General features: G+C 41.1%; 2 protein-coding genes across 2 annotated transcripts; one reads left to right on the forward strand and one right to left on the reverse strand.

Moving 5' to 3' along the window:
• Positions 1 to 315: 315 nt before the first annotated feature.
• Positions 316 to 8909, reverse strand: tgfbr2l (transforming growth factor beta receptor-like). Its single transcript, XM_067515328.1, has 8 exons — positions 8843 to 8909; positions 5964 to 6120; positions 4547 to 4758; positions 3729 to 4453; positions 3416 to 3553; positions 3189 to 3330; positions 2917 to 3044; positions 316 to 2077 (listed from the first exon to the last, which is right to left on the reverse strand). Exons 1-8 carry the CDS (start codon positions 8895 to 8897, stop codon positions 1769 to 1771), a joined length of 1866 nt encoding a protein of 621 aa, XP_067371429.1. The 5' UTR covers positions 8898 to 8909; the 3' UTR covers positions 316 to 1768.
• Positions 8910 to 11467: 2558 nt separating this feature from the next.
• si:dkey-69o16.5 (Alpha-aspartyl dipeptidase-like) lies at positions 11468 to 16461 on the forward strand. The gene is made up of 8 exons (XM_067515332.1): positions 11468 to 12135; positions 12884 to 12972; positions 13151 to 13225; positions 13296 to 13375; positions 13493 to 13666; positions 15157 to 15216; positions 16015 to 16097; positions 16183 to 16461. The coding sequence occupies exons 1-8, from the start codon at positions 12041 to 12043 to the stop codon at positions 16247 to 16249; spliced, it is 723 nt and encodes a 240-aa protein (XP_067371433.1). The 5' UTR covers positions 11468 to 12040; the 3' UTR covers positions 16250 to 16461.
• The last annotated feature ends 1833 nt before the right edge of the window (positions 16462 to 18294 follow it).

The following is an 18294-nucleotide window of genomic DNA, read 5'->3' on the forward strand; positions in this document are numbered from 1 at the left end:
TTATGAAGTGAATGGCCACTGTTAGCTTTATGTTCACATCAAAGTGAGTGTTTCAGTAAATCCTGAGTCCGATTCATGACAAGATGACCTGCAACAATCTAAGAACATGCTCTGGTTATCAGCAGAAAGCAATAGCTGGACTCTTCCATCACCAGAACTGGGTGTTCCTCTTCTGTGTTGTGGTCCCGCACATTTTCAGATCTAAATAAAAAGTCAGCCATAGCTCCTCATAACCCCTGGCATTTTTAAAAGTACTCTAACCACCAGAACCCACGTCTCATTCTCAATCAAAAACTAAAACTTTAAAGACATTGTCCTGAGGTTTTAGTGGTTTTCATCGTCTCTTTCATTTCTTTCCTCTATGACGTTGGAAATTCAACTTTTAATTACAGTTGAGAAAAAATGAAAGCTTTCATTCAGATGCTGGGAGTGTAGTGAAAAGTTGGAAATGTTTCTCATGGGAAAACATTTTCTCATGTGACCATATTTTTGACAGAAAGGCAGAATCTTAAATCATTAATTAAACACAGAAAACAAACTTCATTACAAAATGAAAAACAACAAAGTTTCATGCTGGAAAAAAAGCTTTTGTCTCAGAATTCTCCAGTGTTTCTATTCAGTGATTAACAAAAGTTATGATTTGTTTTTGTTTTTATTTTTACATCTTAAAAACAATAACATCTATATGCTTTTTTTTTTTTTTTTTACAACTTATTATATTTTTTCCACTTTTATTCACTTTCACAGGGCAGTAATCTCTCTCCTGTTTTCTTATGGGTTATAGTAACAATAATCAAAACCACAACAAAATGGAGACCAGCTCCAAGAGGAACAAACCTTTAAACAACAAAATGAGCTCAAGTGTCTCTGCCAGCAGAAGTACAACTGTGAGGAGTTTTCTGGTGATGCCTGTTCCGTCACATGAAGTCACAGTACTTTGTTATTTCTGGCCTTTTCAGTCTTCAGGTAATAAATCCACGACGTCCAAAGAGAAAACTTTGAGCTTTGTAAAACCTGGATAGTTTGTCTGTGTTTACACGTTTTCATCACTTCTACTTTAGTAAAAGCTGTGTAGCTCAGTGGTCTTTTGAACAAGCTGATTCAGTCTTCAAAAAGGTGTTGATGATGAATGGAACATTTCCCCCATTATTTCCATTTTGGTACTTAACAATCTGGACATATTTGCTGATTGCCTTGTCCTTCACTTGTAAGTCAATCTAGATAAAAATGTCCCTTTTATGACAAAGGTAAGTGTCTCTTAAGACCACCGTTCACACAGTTTCACACAGGGAAATTGTCTTCACTGTCATTAAAATGAGTTCAGCTTTAGCTGCAACACGCCATCATCCTGCAAGATGCTGTGCCGTACGATCTTGTATTGTTTTATCATTATTTGTCCATCAAAATGTCAAATAGGAATTTTCATTATTTTTTCCAACTAACAAATCTAAATGAGCTGATGACGAATAGTTACACAGAAAAAGTGCGAATGGCTTTGGGTAGGTGGTCTCCTATTCAACAGAGTTGCATTTATATAGCGCAAAATGTACAAAGTACAAAGTAAAGTCAAGGGTTTGAAGTGAGTAGCTTCCTACTGTTGGTGTTCATTGTTATATTTGTGAGCTGGAGGTCACATCAGCAGGCTCGTCACAAAATGGCCGTATCGGTCACGCCTATGACACGCACATCCAAAATAAAGTTTCTCATGCAGTATAAATGTAGGCAGCAAAAGGGTAAAGTCATACTGTGGGATGATGATGTTGAACACTCACACCACGGAACCACTGTGAACCAGGCAGTCATGGAATGCCTCTGTATTACCTGTGTTTGGCTGAGGAACCTGCAGGGAGGAGGAGGAGGGTGAAGAAGCAGCAGTGGAGAACGAGCCATTGTGGTCTTGTGAGTCCTTTTCTCTCTGTGCTTCCTCCCCTCTGTCAGCGTCGGGACTTGGTTCCTCCTCTTCCTGCTTCTGCTGCTGCAGGGCAGTGAAGCGCTCGACCACACAGTGAGCCGTCAGTCTGGCCTCAGGGTCATGATCCCAGCACTCAGTGATGGTGAAGCAGAAGACATTCATCCCCTGGTGGACAGAAGACTGGCATTATACAGACTAACAGGCGCCAGCAGAGTCTCAGAGTGAATAAATACTGTAACTCTGTGGACTGATGGGGTCTCTTACCATCTGCAATGGTGTGCCACAGGGCTCCATCCTGGTTCCATTACGTTTTAAATTAAATTTAAATAACTTTATTTCTCCTGATCAATCAGTCAAAGTTTGTTTCCAATTTGACAAAAAGTAATAATAGTAATAATTAAGAACGCAGTACAAAAAGAAGCAAATTTGGGAAGAAACATTTTTTGTCTAGTCACAGAGGCAAATTACCTTTTGGCAAATTAACATTACATATTTAGTATTTTTGTGTGTAGTAATATACACAATAACCCATAATGATGAAGGGAAAACATATAATAATTTAGCAAATTTATAGAAAAACAAAAACTGACATTTCCCAGTAACACAGTGGCCTCAAAAATGTAAACCAAAACAATTTTGTAGCCACAAGGCCTTTTCCAAGAGTTGGTCATCTAGAGTCACAAACAAGAAGAACCTCATTAAGAAATGTGACCAAGAACCTTCAGTTATCTGTTACTTCTTCTTAGTATTGTATATGTTACTAATATTATCATTAGCATTTTCTTTACTGCATTCCACTAACTGTGTCTTTTTTGTGTAGTTTTTTTCTACTTGATTTTTAAAGTTTTAAACCAAAGCAGTTTTTTTTTTTTTGGTTCTTTAATTTTTCCCGTTCTGTAATTCTGCTAAACAATTTTAGCATTTTAGATCCTTTGAATCTCGTAAGAATTTTAACTTTGTTTGGAGAGAAAGCCAGAGTTCTTTTCTTAGTGACTGTATCTGACCTGGTGCTGTGTCCATGCTGAGGGGATGTCAGGCCGTCCTCTGTCCCTCAGCACCAGGTCTCTCATACTGTCCACACAGGGCTGCTCACAAACCTTGGAGCCAAACGCTGGCTCATAGCTTTTGACTTCTGCATCAACACACACACATTATGTTATTCTAGAAACGTTTTTTTCTGCAAAGTCTAAAACACATTTTTCTCCGAAATGACATAACACTCCCATATGTGCACCTCCACCCAACAGGTGGGTAAAGCCAAAGGAAAAGCTCTTACCTCCGATTGCGTGGCAGCGGGACGCCATCTCCCAGAGAACCAGAGCCATAGAATAAACATCCATCTGTTTAAAGGCTTCAAGGTCTTCTAGGTTCACTCTGGACTCTAGTACCTCCGGAGCCATATAGCGTGCTGTCCCCACCTGTACAAAATGATACAGAGAAGTCCAGAGGTCAGTTGTACTTTTATCTAACCACTGAGTAACAACCACACTTAAAAAGTTTTACCTGTCCACTGTTTGCGTAGTCATCAGCAGTAAGGGAGAGGTCCAGTCTTAACGCCAAACCAAAGTCACACAGAGCGCAGTCCGTCCTGCTCTTCACCACAATATTACTGCTCTTCAGGTCCCGATGAGCAACTGGCACCTACGGCAACACAGGCAACGAGCAACACCAGAGTGACAAATCTGACAGTATGACAACCTGAGATGCAAATAAACCCACATCAACACTGTTATGGCTGCTTAAACCTGGAAAGGACAAAGTACAATTGACACCATCAGGTAAAAATAAACAGGAAGTTAGTCATGGCTGGACTTACCTTTGGTACTCCGCTGGGCATTGTGTCACTGTGGAGATGAGCCAACCCTTTAGCGACGCCACCTGCCATAGCAACCAGCTCCTCCCAGCTCAGTATGTTTGTTGTTAGGAAGTCCTGCAGGTTCCCATGGCCATGATAGTCCAGAACTAGCCAGTATTCTCTTAGGGTGTGACCCAGCGCACCCCTCTCCTCAGCTGCCAGGAATCGAACCACATTTTCATGCTCCAGTTTGGAGTCTGAAAAGATGGAGCATTCGTTTCTCCACGAGGCATACTCCACAGCTGGGAACACCTTCACCGCCACTGTTTCAAAACTGTTGACTCCCCCCTTCTCGCCCTGCAGCAGGCGTGCCCTCCACACCTCAGCAAAGCGCCCCTTCCCCAACAGGACCTCCAGTTTAATGGGCAGCAGTTCAGCCAGTTGGCCTTGCCAGATGTTATTACTGTTGGCATTGGATTCCTCCATTTCAGATCCAGGACCCATCCTACCTCCTCCTATACCCTCCCCCCTCCCCCCCAGACCCCCACACGGCAGGTCTAAAGCCTGGTAGAGCTCTGGGGTGTGTTTGGTTGGCCAGTCTGGGCGTGCAGGCGGACCTCGTTTATCAGAGCAGTGTGTGCGGTAGAAGTAGAAGGCAACAATGGCGACTAAGGCCACAAGGACAGGGGGCACCAAACTGACAACCACCACTGGGACCACATCCGTACTCTGCAGTTTAGAGAAACCTGCGAAAATAGAGACCAGACATGTATTCATCTGTCATCTGTCCATCCCATTGTTCCTCCATCCATCCAAACAAATTCCCCCCCTCAGCTCACCGTTGGCTCCCTTGTTGAAGAGGAGTCTGTCGTTACACTCGTGGTCCCCCTGGCAGCCACACACCATCATGGCCTCATCCTCTACAAGCTGTTTGACCATGACACACTCTCTGGAGGTGAAGTTCAGCAGCAGGGCAGGGTCCACACCCTCCAGAGGCAGACTAGGGTGGTGACACATGGTCTGCACTGTCATTGTGTTGTTGGTCTTCCTCCTGCAGGAGTGGACCAACACATTTGTAAGAGAACTAATGTGAGAGCCAATTCAAAGCATTAAGACTATGTCAGTGATGCTATGAGACAGAATGACATGGACTTTTAGGTAAAAGTGACACTGCTGTTGATTCAGACACAAGAGAGTCAGGTCAAAAGATCAGTCTCAGGATATTGTTTTAATATAAACCTGTGATAACTGATTCTGGATTGAAACAAACTGTAGGTCATTATTTGTGGCTGAAGCTCCACAGACAGTCTGAGCAGCATGATAAACCCTGTCAACTCGGACCTGAATAAACCAGTGTTCCCCCTCCTCTCTTATTTCATGTCTTATCATCAGTTTCCTGCAGAAAAGCTGGGAGGGGTGGGGGTGACGTGAACAGGAAATGAGAGGGGTGCAGCAAAGAGAGAGAGAGAGTGTGCGGGTGATCCCAGTACAGCACTGTTATCCAAACAAAAGCACGAATCAGCAGAAACTTTCCAGCCCTGAAGAAAGTGACAGCAGTGGAGCCTGTGAGGGTCTAAAGCAGCAGTCTGAGAGTCGTCCTGGTTTCTCTGTGTGAATCGTCCAAAAAGATCAAAGACAAAGAGCACTGACATGTTATTTTTAAGTCTTCCAGAAACAGTAGTGAGCTGGGAGAAATCTGTTCAGAATGTTTCATTACACTGATCAACCACATATTGAAGTAGTTTAGCTGTACTGTGGTGTCCTCTACTCACGGTGCTGAAGAAGTGCACGTCAATACTTCAACAATGTTCTGGGACATTTAAATACTGACCCGTGAATGTTAATATTATTTGAAGGTAACAAAGACATAGACAGAATGACCCCAAAATGACGACAAACGGTTTGAAAATGGACAAAAAGACATTCAAAACCATCTCAAAGAGACAAGATCGAACACGAAATGCCACTTTTATGTGTCTGTGCACACTCCCCATGATAACAAAGTTTTGATGCCTAGAACATGGATTGAACAGCAATGTTTGTTTTTCTTGGTTTACTGAGGTTTGGAATAAAGACGCTGCTTTGGCTTAAATTTATGCGTCTTCAGGTTTACAGGACCCCTGTTTTCCACATGGTTTTCTATTGTTTTCTCATTTTGGACGACATCCAGCTTTGGCTTCCACAAGTTTTAATGTGTCATTCAAAGGACAGAATCAAAAAGAAAAGTTTAAGAGAAGAAGCAGGAAGCCCACATACCATATGGCGATACAGATCTCCTCAATAACGGTGCAGAAGGAGGACAGGCCGCAGTTACTAAAGCAGATATTGTCCTTACACCGTGGACTGGACACCTCACACCACTTACAGAAGTTGTAGTTTAGGTGGCTCAAAGACTGGACAACAGCAGGGAGACCTGCAGGAGAAAACAGAGGCAGATCTACTTAGATCAGGGTACATGAGATGTGGGCCAGCTTTGCTGATTCTGGACCAGGACAGCTCAGCGTCACTGATGGACCTACTGTCCTCTCCAACAGGTTTTGAAACATCAAGGAGGAAAAGACGAACACGAGACAAACATTCAGAAATGCAGCTGTTATCACAAGATAGCAAATTTTAAGAGAACAAACATATAGGAGAGAGGGTTTTCTTCTTACCTTGCTACAAACACAAAATCACTCTATATGATTTTGTTTGGTTTTTAGCTGTCAAATCTGTATTTGATGTTAAAAAGGATGAATGAAAATAAAATAACAAAATCCAAAACATTGTTGAGGTGATAGGAAATTTAGGCTTTAGGCTCAAAACATTTTGTAAGTAAAATATCTGATCTATCTTTATATTGGTTTAAAAATTTTACTAATAATCCTCATAGATTTAATGGGTTTTAAAATACTTTCTATGATTATTTTAGGGTCTGTAAATTTTTAACTTAAGTTTTTTAACTTTTCATGAAATGAAAAAACTTCTCTTTGTAGAGAAGTCAGTTGTTGTTTTTTGGATCATTTTCTAAAACCTTATTTACCTTTTACCTTGTGTCAACAGTAGAATGCAAAGATAAACAGATAATAAAGATTTTTTTTATAATTATTGTTCAGCACCCATGCTGACCAGTTCTTTTTATGACGTCTTGTTACGTGGATCCTTTTGCTTCTCCAGCTGTTTTCTTTTTTGTCTTCATCCCTGTTTGTAAGAAACATCTGGAACAACTTCTGATCTGTGTGTGTGAACTTGTACATCTATCTTTGTGAGGACCAGTTTGAATTTTCTATCATCACTGTGAGGACGTTTCCTGGTCCTCATGTACTCAAAAAGCTCCTTAGAGGTTCAGACTTGATTTTAGAGGCTCAGGGAGGGATGGATTACTTAACGGGCCTACAGGGCACAGACCCAGGGACCCAAGAGGCCAGAGACCCTTTTGGATAGAAACTCTGCGTAAAGTCTGTGTAAAAACTTCTCACTCCGAACACAAAAACTACAAATAGTTGAAAATAACCAAACCTAGACCAGAAAGAAATAAAATAATGCTGGCGGTGGGGAGGTGGAGGGGGAGTTCATCCATGGCATCAGGCTAGAAACTGGTTTTGGTTAGGGTTTGGGTTGGGGTAAGACGTCCAGCTGTGATGGCGAAGGTTATGGTTAGATCAGTATGTTTATGTGAAACTGACAGTGACTCTGTGTATTTGTCTGTGTGTGTGTTCAACAGTAAATTGAAGCCAGAAGTCGCTGCATTCAGAGCCAAGTTAGTATTTAATGCTCCTCCCTCAAAGGCTCAAGGGAAATTTCACCCCCCACACACACCGATCGGAGCTGGCAGCTTAAACACACACACATACACACACACACACACACACACACACTGTATCTCAGGCTCCTTCATCAGTTTAAAGAAACATTTTAACAAGTTCCATTAGTTGCTGCTGCACTGACAGAGGCTCAGCAGGGAGTACACATTATTACTACAGTTTCCTTGTGAGTACTACCTCAAACCACTACAATATACTACTACTAGTAATATTTCCCTGATCTTGATCCTGAGTCTTGATTTGTGTGTGCGAGAGTCATCAGGCCATCACCATGTCACCTCACTGTCCTCATTAGCACAAATAAAACACACTCAAATACACTTTGGCAAACTGTGCCAGTCTCTCTCTTCTCCAGTGTCTTGACTTGACATCAAGAAGCTACAGTGTGTGTGTGTGTGTATTGAGATACACTCGTTCTTTGTTAGATATGAGATAATCAGCTGCCTGCTAAAACACACTGTTTACTTCAGAATAAATTCACTTACTCAGAACGGGAAAAACAATCCGTTATTCTTCATATTCACATGTTGTGTTTGTATCGTTTGCATCTACATACAATGACCTGATACAGTACCTGTCTCTGGAGTAAAGTTTGAACAGGGTTTCTACTCAGTGCAGTTGGCCTGTGGTTGACTCTGCTCGTCCCTGGGATCTGTCAGCTGCAAACGTTACAGCTCATCGTGACAGAACTCTTCAGGTCCTTCACTACAACTCTGAACTGGGACACACTGGTTCCCACTAACTCCCTGCTACTAGATTGACCTGCAACACAGTGAATTTTGAGACTTTTAAACTGCATCAGCTTGTGTTCCCAGAAAAACTGCGATCGTTCTAATTAGTGCTGGTTGACACATCCTGATTTAACTAAAACTCATCGACTGATTCCTGGAGTATGCATACTTTTATTAGTAATGGAGTATCTTTTACAGTTGTATAGTTCATGTTATTGCTTTAGTAAAAGATATAAGTACTTCTTCCACCTAAGTTTAAAACAGTAAAAGAATTACTGCTGATAGTTTTTGTACTTTCACTCAACAGAGCTGAGAATACTTGTCTACTTTTACTACTAAAACTTTAACTGTACGAAGCCTGTGATACTAGTTTACTTGTAATACTTTATTATTACTTAAATTAAATACATAAAGTTACAAATACTTATACTCGTGTATGTATTGCTCATACTGCAGTACTTTTACATAGTTGTACTGGGACTTTTAGTTGAATAAGGACCGGAGTACTCCCCCGCTACATCCCCTCAGTCCGGCCCTCCAAACTTCCACAACCAGCTCCGAGCAAAAGACCGAAGACGCCCAGAGACCAGGCATCACTCACCGGCCGTTAGCAGGACGACGAGCCCGGTCCAAACTGTCCGGCAACGAGCCATCATGTGCGGGTGAAGTCAGCCGGAGAAACACACAGGCGCCCGCTCAGTCTGTCCGTCGCTCGGTCGGTCCTCGGCCCCGGGATCAGCTCGGAGACGCTCATGTATCCACAGAGTCCAGATGTTTTTCATCCAGATGCGGTTTAGCACCGCCCTCCGCTGCTGGCTCTCCGGCACCGGGGAGCGGACTGTTCCTGCCTCCACACGTGGGACTGACTCTGCTGCGTTCACATGTCATAACGACCGAGCGAGATGTTTTAGCGCACACACAGTTCCGAACAAAGTTTTCACCATGATCCTCAGCGTCTTTACTTTTTCTCATTGATCCATTATTTCTCTGGACGCGCTGCGTGTCAGTGACGCACAGTGCGTCAGGGAGAGGCTGCACACTTACGGGCTTATTCCAGCTCATTAACCCAGTTATAATAAAACCACAGTGATGTGAGGGATCCGTCAACACACACACGATCGTCAGCATGTTTCTATTTTAACTGGTTTTACTTCACGCGTACTGTTCAGTCCCAAACGGTGCCAAACTCCATTAACAGTTTATACGTTTTACCACCAGCTCCAATCAAACCCCCGAATGCTATTGCTGAACCACAATTGAGGTTCTCTCCGCTCAGATATAGTCTTTGTGTGTCGTTTTTGTCTTTGCAGGACATCACGAACATTCATCTGCTTAAGTGTTTTACCATCCTGAGCCTAGTGAAGTAGGAGTGTTTCAGTTTCTTAAATGCATCATATAGTTTAGAGAGTCTGGACTTGAATGTGATGAGAGATTAATTGGAAACGAGGTAATTAAATGTTTTTGTGGAAAAAAACACACGGTTATATAAAAGAAACCCTTAGATTTGTTTGGAGTTTGGAAAATGTTGCACTTTTGTTTTGAAGGGCAGTAATACTACTAAGTAAAACAATGACGTTTTTTCAAAATAAAAGCATCATTTCCAGAGATACAGTCGAGTAAAAACGTTTCCATTCACTTACGTAGACACAACAAAAACAGTAAAAAGTTTCAGCAACATAATATCTAATACAACTTCAGCAGGTACAGATGTTCCTTCATCACCAGAGGTAGCAAGAATAGTCAAAGGGTGAATACAAAGACAGTCATAGTAAAATAACAAAAACGTTTTCATCCCCTGGAGAAATCCTCTAAGTAAATGTGTTTATGATCTTTAAAAAGAGACTGTCCAAACCATGCTTGATGAAGGCCACCAGATGTGTTAAACTGAGCTCTTACTCTAAATGAGTGAGTGGATTTGATGAGCAATCTCATGCAGTTTGCTGACAACCACCAAAACAATGGAATCAGAAAAACAGCTTTCAGATGACCTCAAAACAAAACTGGCAAACCTTCATAAAGAAGAAGAGGGATCTAAAATATTTCAAAGCGTTCAGGGAAACCAACTGTGAAGAAGTAGAAATAGAAGAAACATGGACGCCCAAAGGCCAAGCTAAACAACTGAAAGAGGAGCTAGGAAACGTGTTTGACAGCTATGTAAGAACTGAAAACAAACAGAAGGGGACCAGAAAAAGTCGGTCATAACTCACACAGGTATGTGTGGTGAGAAAACAGCACGTTATTCCCACAATCAAACATGGTGGAAGCATCAGGAACTGAAGCTCTGTATAAAGTGGAAGGATTTTAAAGCAAAAGCCTCCTACCATCAGTCAAAAAGCTAAAAACGAAGAGGGAGTGGATCCTTCAACAAGACAAGAGCAAAGCAAGAGCAAAACTAAGTCAGGAATAAATGAAAAGAATAAAGTGCATGTTTTTCCAATGGTCTTTCCAGTCTCCTGGCTCCAACATTACATTTTTGCTGATTAATCTGCAAATTATTTTCCTGTTAAGTTCTTTTTTTTATATTTTTCAGTGAATATATCAATTGCCCAATTAATATATAAACATTGATTTGCCTAAAATTAAGCTTAGTATTCATCAATTCACCAATACTGTTTCTATACTTTATTTTGCAACTATGAAAAATAAAATGATCCGACATTCTTTAAGCATCACACATTAAAAGTTGAGTTAACAGTTGAACTTCCAGCTTTGGGTGGATGTAAACTCATATTTGTAGCAGTTAGTGATTAACCAACGAGCTTGTTGTGTTGAACGCACGAGGGTGGATGGGAAACGGGCTGAAATGACTGCTTTTCTGCACGTTTCTGATCGTTTAACGCGAGTTTGGATCATTTCCCCTTATACGTCGTTAACTTGCACGGCGTTTTTGCAAAGGTTTCCAAAAATCTACAAACAAATAATTTCAAGTTTTTAAACATATATCGAAGTTTAAAAAAAAGTGAAACGAAACCATTAGGCAAACTTGCAGCTAAACATATGTAGGCATTTATTGTACTACTTCCGTACTTCTGTTGTATTTATTATATATATTTCTGTTGCTGTGATTGATTTTTTTTTCTTGTTTTATCAACGTTATAGTATTAACGAACCTATATAATAACACTGCAAGTCTGACAGATTGACAGCGGAGGGTGTAACGTTGTTTCTATTTGAAATCTTTGACTTAACATAATCCCTCCATGATTCGATGCATCAGTAGTTTGTTTGCTTCCTGTAACACAGCGTGAATGTTAGTGAGATCATCCGGTGGCTGTTAAACGTAGCACGGCCTGGAGCTTGCTGACGACCCGCTCGCGGAGCTGACGGCGGATTTCCAGTAAAGTAAATTAACCGGTCATGTTTAAATACCAGAGAAGGCATTTAAAGGCAGATGCCGTTGTTCCGAAGACACTGTCGGAACCTCTAAACGGTTTTCTAACAATCTGGATGGATCACAGTTCCTGTTTTATAAAAGTACATTTTGTTAATTTTTCCTAGTTTAAACTACTCTCTTCTACCGGCGGTCGACGGGCCGCCATCTTTGTTGTCATTTGTAAACAGTCGACACTTAAAGTGAAACTCTTTGTTTTCCTTCCGTGAACTGAACATTTTATTCTTCAGAGTCTTTAAGCCATAAATCAGTGATGAGCTGTGACGTGCTGAGCGTCAGCGTTTATTTCAGCAGCTTTAAAAAGAGCTGCTGTCAGCGGAATCCCAGCCGGACTGTGACCCCGGACCCGTGAAATGCCCGCTGGGTTTCTCGTGTCTGTTGCACGGACTTGTTCTTGTGTGTGCGGACATGAAGAGGAGACTCCTGCTGGTGTCCAACTCCACCCTGCACGGCAGCGGATACCTGGACCATTGTCAGCAGCAAATATCGCTTTTCTTCGGAAAGTAAGTTCCGTGCAGCTGCAGTCATTCACTTCAAACCCAATCAAAAATATTACCATATGTTGTCAAAAATAAATGTCTCTACAAGCACGAATCTAAACTCTTTGTGGATCCGGAGGTTTCTGCGAAACATTCGGCAAACAGCACATTACGATGAACGATTTAGTTAAAAAGACAAAAGTTGTCCTGCCACTGTTTGTGCTAAATGGCAACGATCAGAACATTGGCGGGACTTTATTGGTACTGTTTCAGCTTTAAGACCTGTGTAAATAAGTTTGAATAGCTTTTTGTAATTATTCTGACAAAGGTTGTCTGTCAATCATCGGCAAACAGCACGTCTCTATGGACATGTGGTCAAGTTTGGCGGTTTGGGAAATGTTTAATCAAAGCCAGATTTTAAAAGGTCTAAAGTCATGCAGAGTGTTAATCTTTCTACTCAGCTTTGATGGAAGAGACCTGCTTGTTGATGCATACATTATATAACACGATAACACTGATATATGGGTAATTCTACAGAACTGGCTGTTAAATCTCTAATTACATATCTGAAATTTAAATGTAAACGTACTTATTTTCACCACTGACTGCACACAGCTGCCCACCTGGCCATTGGACAGTAGGTGATTTATTGTACTTGCTGTCATATTGCAGAAGGTTTGCAATCAGTCATAAATAACCATAAAAAACCGAGCTCATCAGACTGATCCTTTTTTATCTAATCAAATCTTATCATGTCTTTGTAATGTTTCAGAGATGTGAAGAAGATTCTGTTTGTTCCTTACGCTCTGCACGACAGAGACGGCTACGCCAAAATTGCCAAGGACAAATTCAAGAGTCTGGGTAGGTGACGTTATCAGGACTGATGGATCAGATCAGAAAATGTCACTGTTACTGCAGCAAGAAGAAGATGAAGTAGGAATGTTCTCTTCTAAAAGGCACATACAGTTCCATCAAATTCAACAACTGCCCTGCATTCAGTCCTGCATTTTGATCAAACTAACACGTCTGTCCCCTGCAGGTTATGAGGTGGAGAGCATCCACAAGGCCCCAGACCCCATTGATGCCGTGCGGAAGGCTGAGGGCATTTTTATAGGTCAGGTTTCCTTCCTCCCCCTCTATTCGCCACTCATCACTTTAAATTAATGGAAGTGTGTGTTCTGTAGGAGGAGGAAACACGTTCCGCCTGCTGAAGGCTCTTTATGACAACAAGGTGGTGACAGAGATCAGGAGGAGAGTGCTCGAGGTGACACACACAGGCTTTCTCCAGCCCCCTTCCTCAACCTGTTCTATTAATCTGCATGTTTTAGATAAATGTGCACTCATCCACTCACAGGAGCATCATTTTGCTCTCTGCTCCCAGGATGGTGTCCCCTACATGGGCTCCAGTGCTGGCACCAATGTGGCCACCATCAGCATCAGCACCACCAACGACATGCCCATCGTCTACCCGCCGTCCTTCTCTGCCATTGGCCTTGTCCCCTTTAACATTAACCCTCACTACCTGGACCCCGACACTGGCAGCCGCCACATGGGGGTGAGTCACAAACAGCCTGAACCTCACCTCATAGAGGGGGGAGGGGATCAGTGTCATAACTATAGCATCATATTTTGTATTAATTATACTCCAGTCACAGTAAAGTTTAGTTTACAAGGAACCAGCATTACAGTCTGTAGAGATAAGGATACAGTAAAACACTGCAGTCTGAGAATGATGGAACGTAGGTCTGGTGGGGTAGGGGGTGTTTGCATTGAATGGTTATTTACCAGCTTCATCAATAATCAACATCCCAGTTGTTTTATCCGTGCTTGAACTGTGCAGAAACAGCTGGACCTTTAGAAACACTCATCTGATCAAGGGATACGCTGATGCAATTGATTATGAAAATACATCTATACGTAAATCGTTAGCCGAACTGTTGATGGGTTCCAGCCTGTAGGAAGAAATATAACTGTGTCTAGTTAGTCCACTGATGAGCGAACGAAAGAAAAACAAATAAATAACATTTAAAAAACGACTGTGATCATCAAAAGTATGCTATTTGAAGCAGAGATCAGACAACATGGAGCTGTATTTTGCTGTTAAACTGCTAAATGTAGATTGAATCTCAATTCCATTAACTTGAATGGAACTAGTCTGTAAAACACTGATCAGCAGTAAAGACTGGACTAGTTTTTGTTTGGGGAATAAAGTCTGCTGTGCAAACTTTGTCCTATTTGTTTAAAGAAAAGGTGATTTGAAGAAACTATTGAAATATTAATCGATTAATTCAAATTTCACATTTTTGTAAATTAATTGAAAGTAATGGGAAAATAATGTATATACAGAAAAAAAAAATCTTTAGTGCAGCCCTAGTCTGATCCATAGATAATAAAAACACAGCTGAAGCAGATGTTTGATCATAAACCAAAGTCCTGGAGACAGAAACATTGAGCTCGGAGGATGGTCAGCGTGCAAAGTCAGAGCTGAAGGAGGAAGTTAAGCAACCTGTGAAAGTGCAGCGGTTAACAAACCAAAAAGTCAGTGTCAGCAAAAGTTAAAGTACAAAGCAGCAGTGACTGTTCACACCAGCTGCTCACACACTTGTCTGTATCTACAACTGTTGAGTGGATACAGACACAGTCCACATACTACAAAACATGGCAGTTCTGGACAGTAGCAACATTTAAAACACTCTGCAGTGTTTGAACATGAAAAAGTGACTAAATTAAAACTGCTTGTGTGTCTGCTGGATGTGGACATGGAAAGTATTGAGTTCAGAACCAGACCAGCCTCCACAAACTATTCGAGTGTTTAGATCCAACCCCCCTTCAAAGTATTCACCCTCCATTGAATCGTGGCCAATTTGATTTGACAGTAGTTCAATGATGTGTGTGTTTGTACATCGATGTCCACACTGCAAACAGGACCTGATCATAGAGAAATCAGCTGCACTGAATGGAGGCAGTTATGAGGAGGAACAGCTACTGGACATTTATTCTACAGTGGAATGAGTGATGATGTGCTTGTGTGTTACTGTTGTGCAGGAGACCAGAGAGCAGAGAATCACCCAGTACCACGAAGAACCCGAAACACCATGTGTCCTGGTGAGAGCAAACACTGATGATCGATTCGTACGGACTGTATCAGTGAAATGTTGCATCAAACACAGACAAAAGTTTCAAGTCTTAATGAGCAAAGATATTCTCAGTTTGATCAGTTTTCCCCTGGTTTCTGTTCCCACACGCCATTAAATGTATTATTGATGCCAGCAGAGCAGAGTCACCTGTGGTAGACGAGGCCATTCATCAGTTAGGAGTCCAGGACTGAAGTCTTTGGAGTTCTTTTTGTTATTCAGGTTCTTTCAACACATTCAGGAAGAAAAGGAATAAATTAAACTCTAAACTTAAACATTTAAAATCCTTATAATTCAGTTTAAAATTAGTTGGTATTTCTATAATCATATTTAAGATCATCATACAATTTTCTTTTGAGGAACTAACACACTCATCCCTCTCACATATCACTGTTTTCCTCTTAACCAGAGATAATTGATCTTCACTTGAGGGTTGCACCTAACTAAAATTACTAGATTATTTTCCCATTATTTTTACAAATGATGAAACAATTTACTAAGTTTTATTTACTCCAGCAGTCATTTATATTTTAATATTTTCTTCAGTCATCTTCTATTTAAACAAACATTAACAACATCTGCACTGAAACTTCATTCCTTGCACAAAAACTAGGCCACTGTCCCTGGGATGCTGTTAATTTAGAGCCTTACTTGCGACACATGGATGCACATTAGACACATTTTTCGTAATCAATTATGTCGACTCATCACCCCACCCCTACTTCACTTAGATTAGGACTCATTTTAAATGATGTGGTTTGTGGTCTAGGGTCTGAGGGAGGGCTCCCTGCTTCTGGTGGAGGGAAACAAAGCCACACTACTGGGAACCACCAAGGCCAGACTGTTTACCAGGTCAGTCCACTGGGACCATGAAAACAAAGCAGGATGGCTGTTAACCTGCTGGTGTCCCCATTATGAATGTTTGTGTGTGTTGCAGGGGGAAGCAGCCAGCAGAATATGATCCAGGTAGTGACCTGAGCTTCTTGCTGACAGAGTCACACTGAACCAGGACCACCTGACATCATCTGTGCAGCTTTTCCATGTCACTGTCATGGAGACAAATTATCATTCTGCACAAAACAGGAATGTAATTTGTGTGTGTTAAGATGTTTAAAGCCAGTTTTAGTCACATTAGTTCCCCTAAGAAAACTGTCAGACTGATGCATTAACCTTTGGAGAAGGTGCTGTATAATAAAGATTGATTGGTTAAAATGCATGGAGGTAATTTAGTGCATATGTTATAAGTCTTAAATTGATAAACTAGCCACATGTTAATATATCAATAAAGTGACATAACTGCAGGACAAATGTTAGAAGAGCTTTAAGTGCTGGTTTGGGGTTCGACCAGTCAGCTCATACATACTTTAGTCATGGTTCATTTGAGCTCTTAAGTAAAAACTACAAAGGTTCCTCCAAACAACATTCTCAGAACCTTCCTTCCTTTGTCCCTGCAGTGCGGACACACAAAATCACTACCATAAAACTGAACATCAACATTATCCTCTGAGTTCACTGTGAAAGAAAAGGCTGTTTTTAGAGAGGAGAAGGGGAATCATTACATTTTCCTGTCATATTGAGAGAAAACATTATCTATACCCAATTGTTGAATGTTATAAATATGGCTATGAAGTCACATGCGTTTCAAAACACTTATAAGTGGACTTTCGTTTATACTCCTTCAGAATATAGAACACCTGCTACACTTTAAAGTAGAAACTCATTTTATTACAAACATTATTAACATTACCATTTCTGTGCAGAAATGGGATTTTTTGTAAAAACGTTCCAATGACTGGAGAAGAAGGAAGGGCAGCAAAAAAACGCTTCACAGACAAACCTGCATGTTCTGTCTACAGACACCTGGTCTCTCTGAAGACTTTCATCCGTGCTGGTGGACTGTGGGGGAAAACACGTTTTCTGAGTAGATACCAACATGGGTTAAGCTGTTAACATACAGTTAGCTTCATCAAAAACTGCATTTCTAACACCGAAGAACCACAGCAACAACAGTTGTAACATGAGTTTAGAAGTTACGTTTTACCGTCGCTTAACCTTATGGAATCCTCACGCGCTGCACTTTGTCTCCAAGCAGTAAAATGGAAGCTTCTAGTTTAAAAGCTATGTTGGAGAAAGAGCCTTGAAAAACAGTCGTCCTTCGCTGTGCAGTCGTTGCTAAAAATGTAGTTTTCTTTATTTTGGTTGCATATGAAAAACAAACATCTCAACCGGCACCATTTTTGAAATGGGCCCACGTCTATGTTTCTGCGACACGGTTTTGCCCTTCAGGGAACCTATAAACCAATCAAGTAATGGAGTGCGTGCCAAGTGATGACGTAACAACGTTCCAAGGCCAATGAAATAACGGCTTCAGCGATGTATAGTTCGATGGCACTCTGTAAATGGCAGACATTGAGCATTGAGTTCAGCACAGGAACAGTTGATCTGAGACGGTTTAGATACGCTAACTATGAATAGTTTATTTAGTTGTGTTTTATTGTCTAAAAAAAAATGGTGTTTTACAGTACTAAACATCGATTAAGCCATTCGGTTACCTGGTGCAATTTTGAAAATCCACATGACTATCTAGGTAATTTTTTTCTACATAATTTGGAAGATTCCTGGTCCACAACTTTGTCTGTAAGTTCGTGTTGTTGGTTCACCTGGCCCACCTCAATTTGACTATTTTCAGTCAAAAAAGCATTTAGGCGAGGATAAACCCAACATTAAAGCATTTATTCCCCAGACAAACCAGCCCAAAAAAAAAAGATACCCAGTGAGCAGATGGATGACAACGTAACCTCAGAAACAGTAACTGAATTAACTGCTAGGTCCAACTCAGGTGTACAGAACAGCATCTGTGAACACACAACATGTGAGCTGTTAGTTTAGTTTCAAACCTGGTCCTCGGAGCTAAAAGAGAAAACGTCCTCTTCATTACTGCCTTAGAGAAGCAGTATGAAAACAACACAGTGACTAAAATGTGAACAGATCCGTTTATTCCATTTTAAATGTAAATCATTTAATGCAATAGTTAAAGGTTTATTTTCTA

The sequence above is a fragment of the Channa argus genome, chromosome 9, assembly GCF_033026475.1.
Source record: "Channa argus isolate prfri chromosome 9, Channa argus male v1.0, whole genome shotgun sequence".
In the NCBI taxonomy this organism is placed as follows: domain Eukaryota; kingdom Metazoa; phylum Chordata; class Actinopteri; order Anabantiformes; family Channidae; genus Channa; species Channa argus.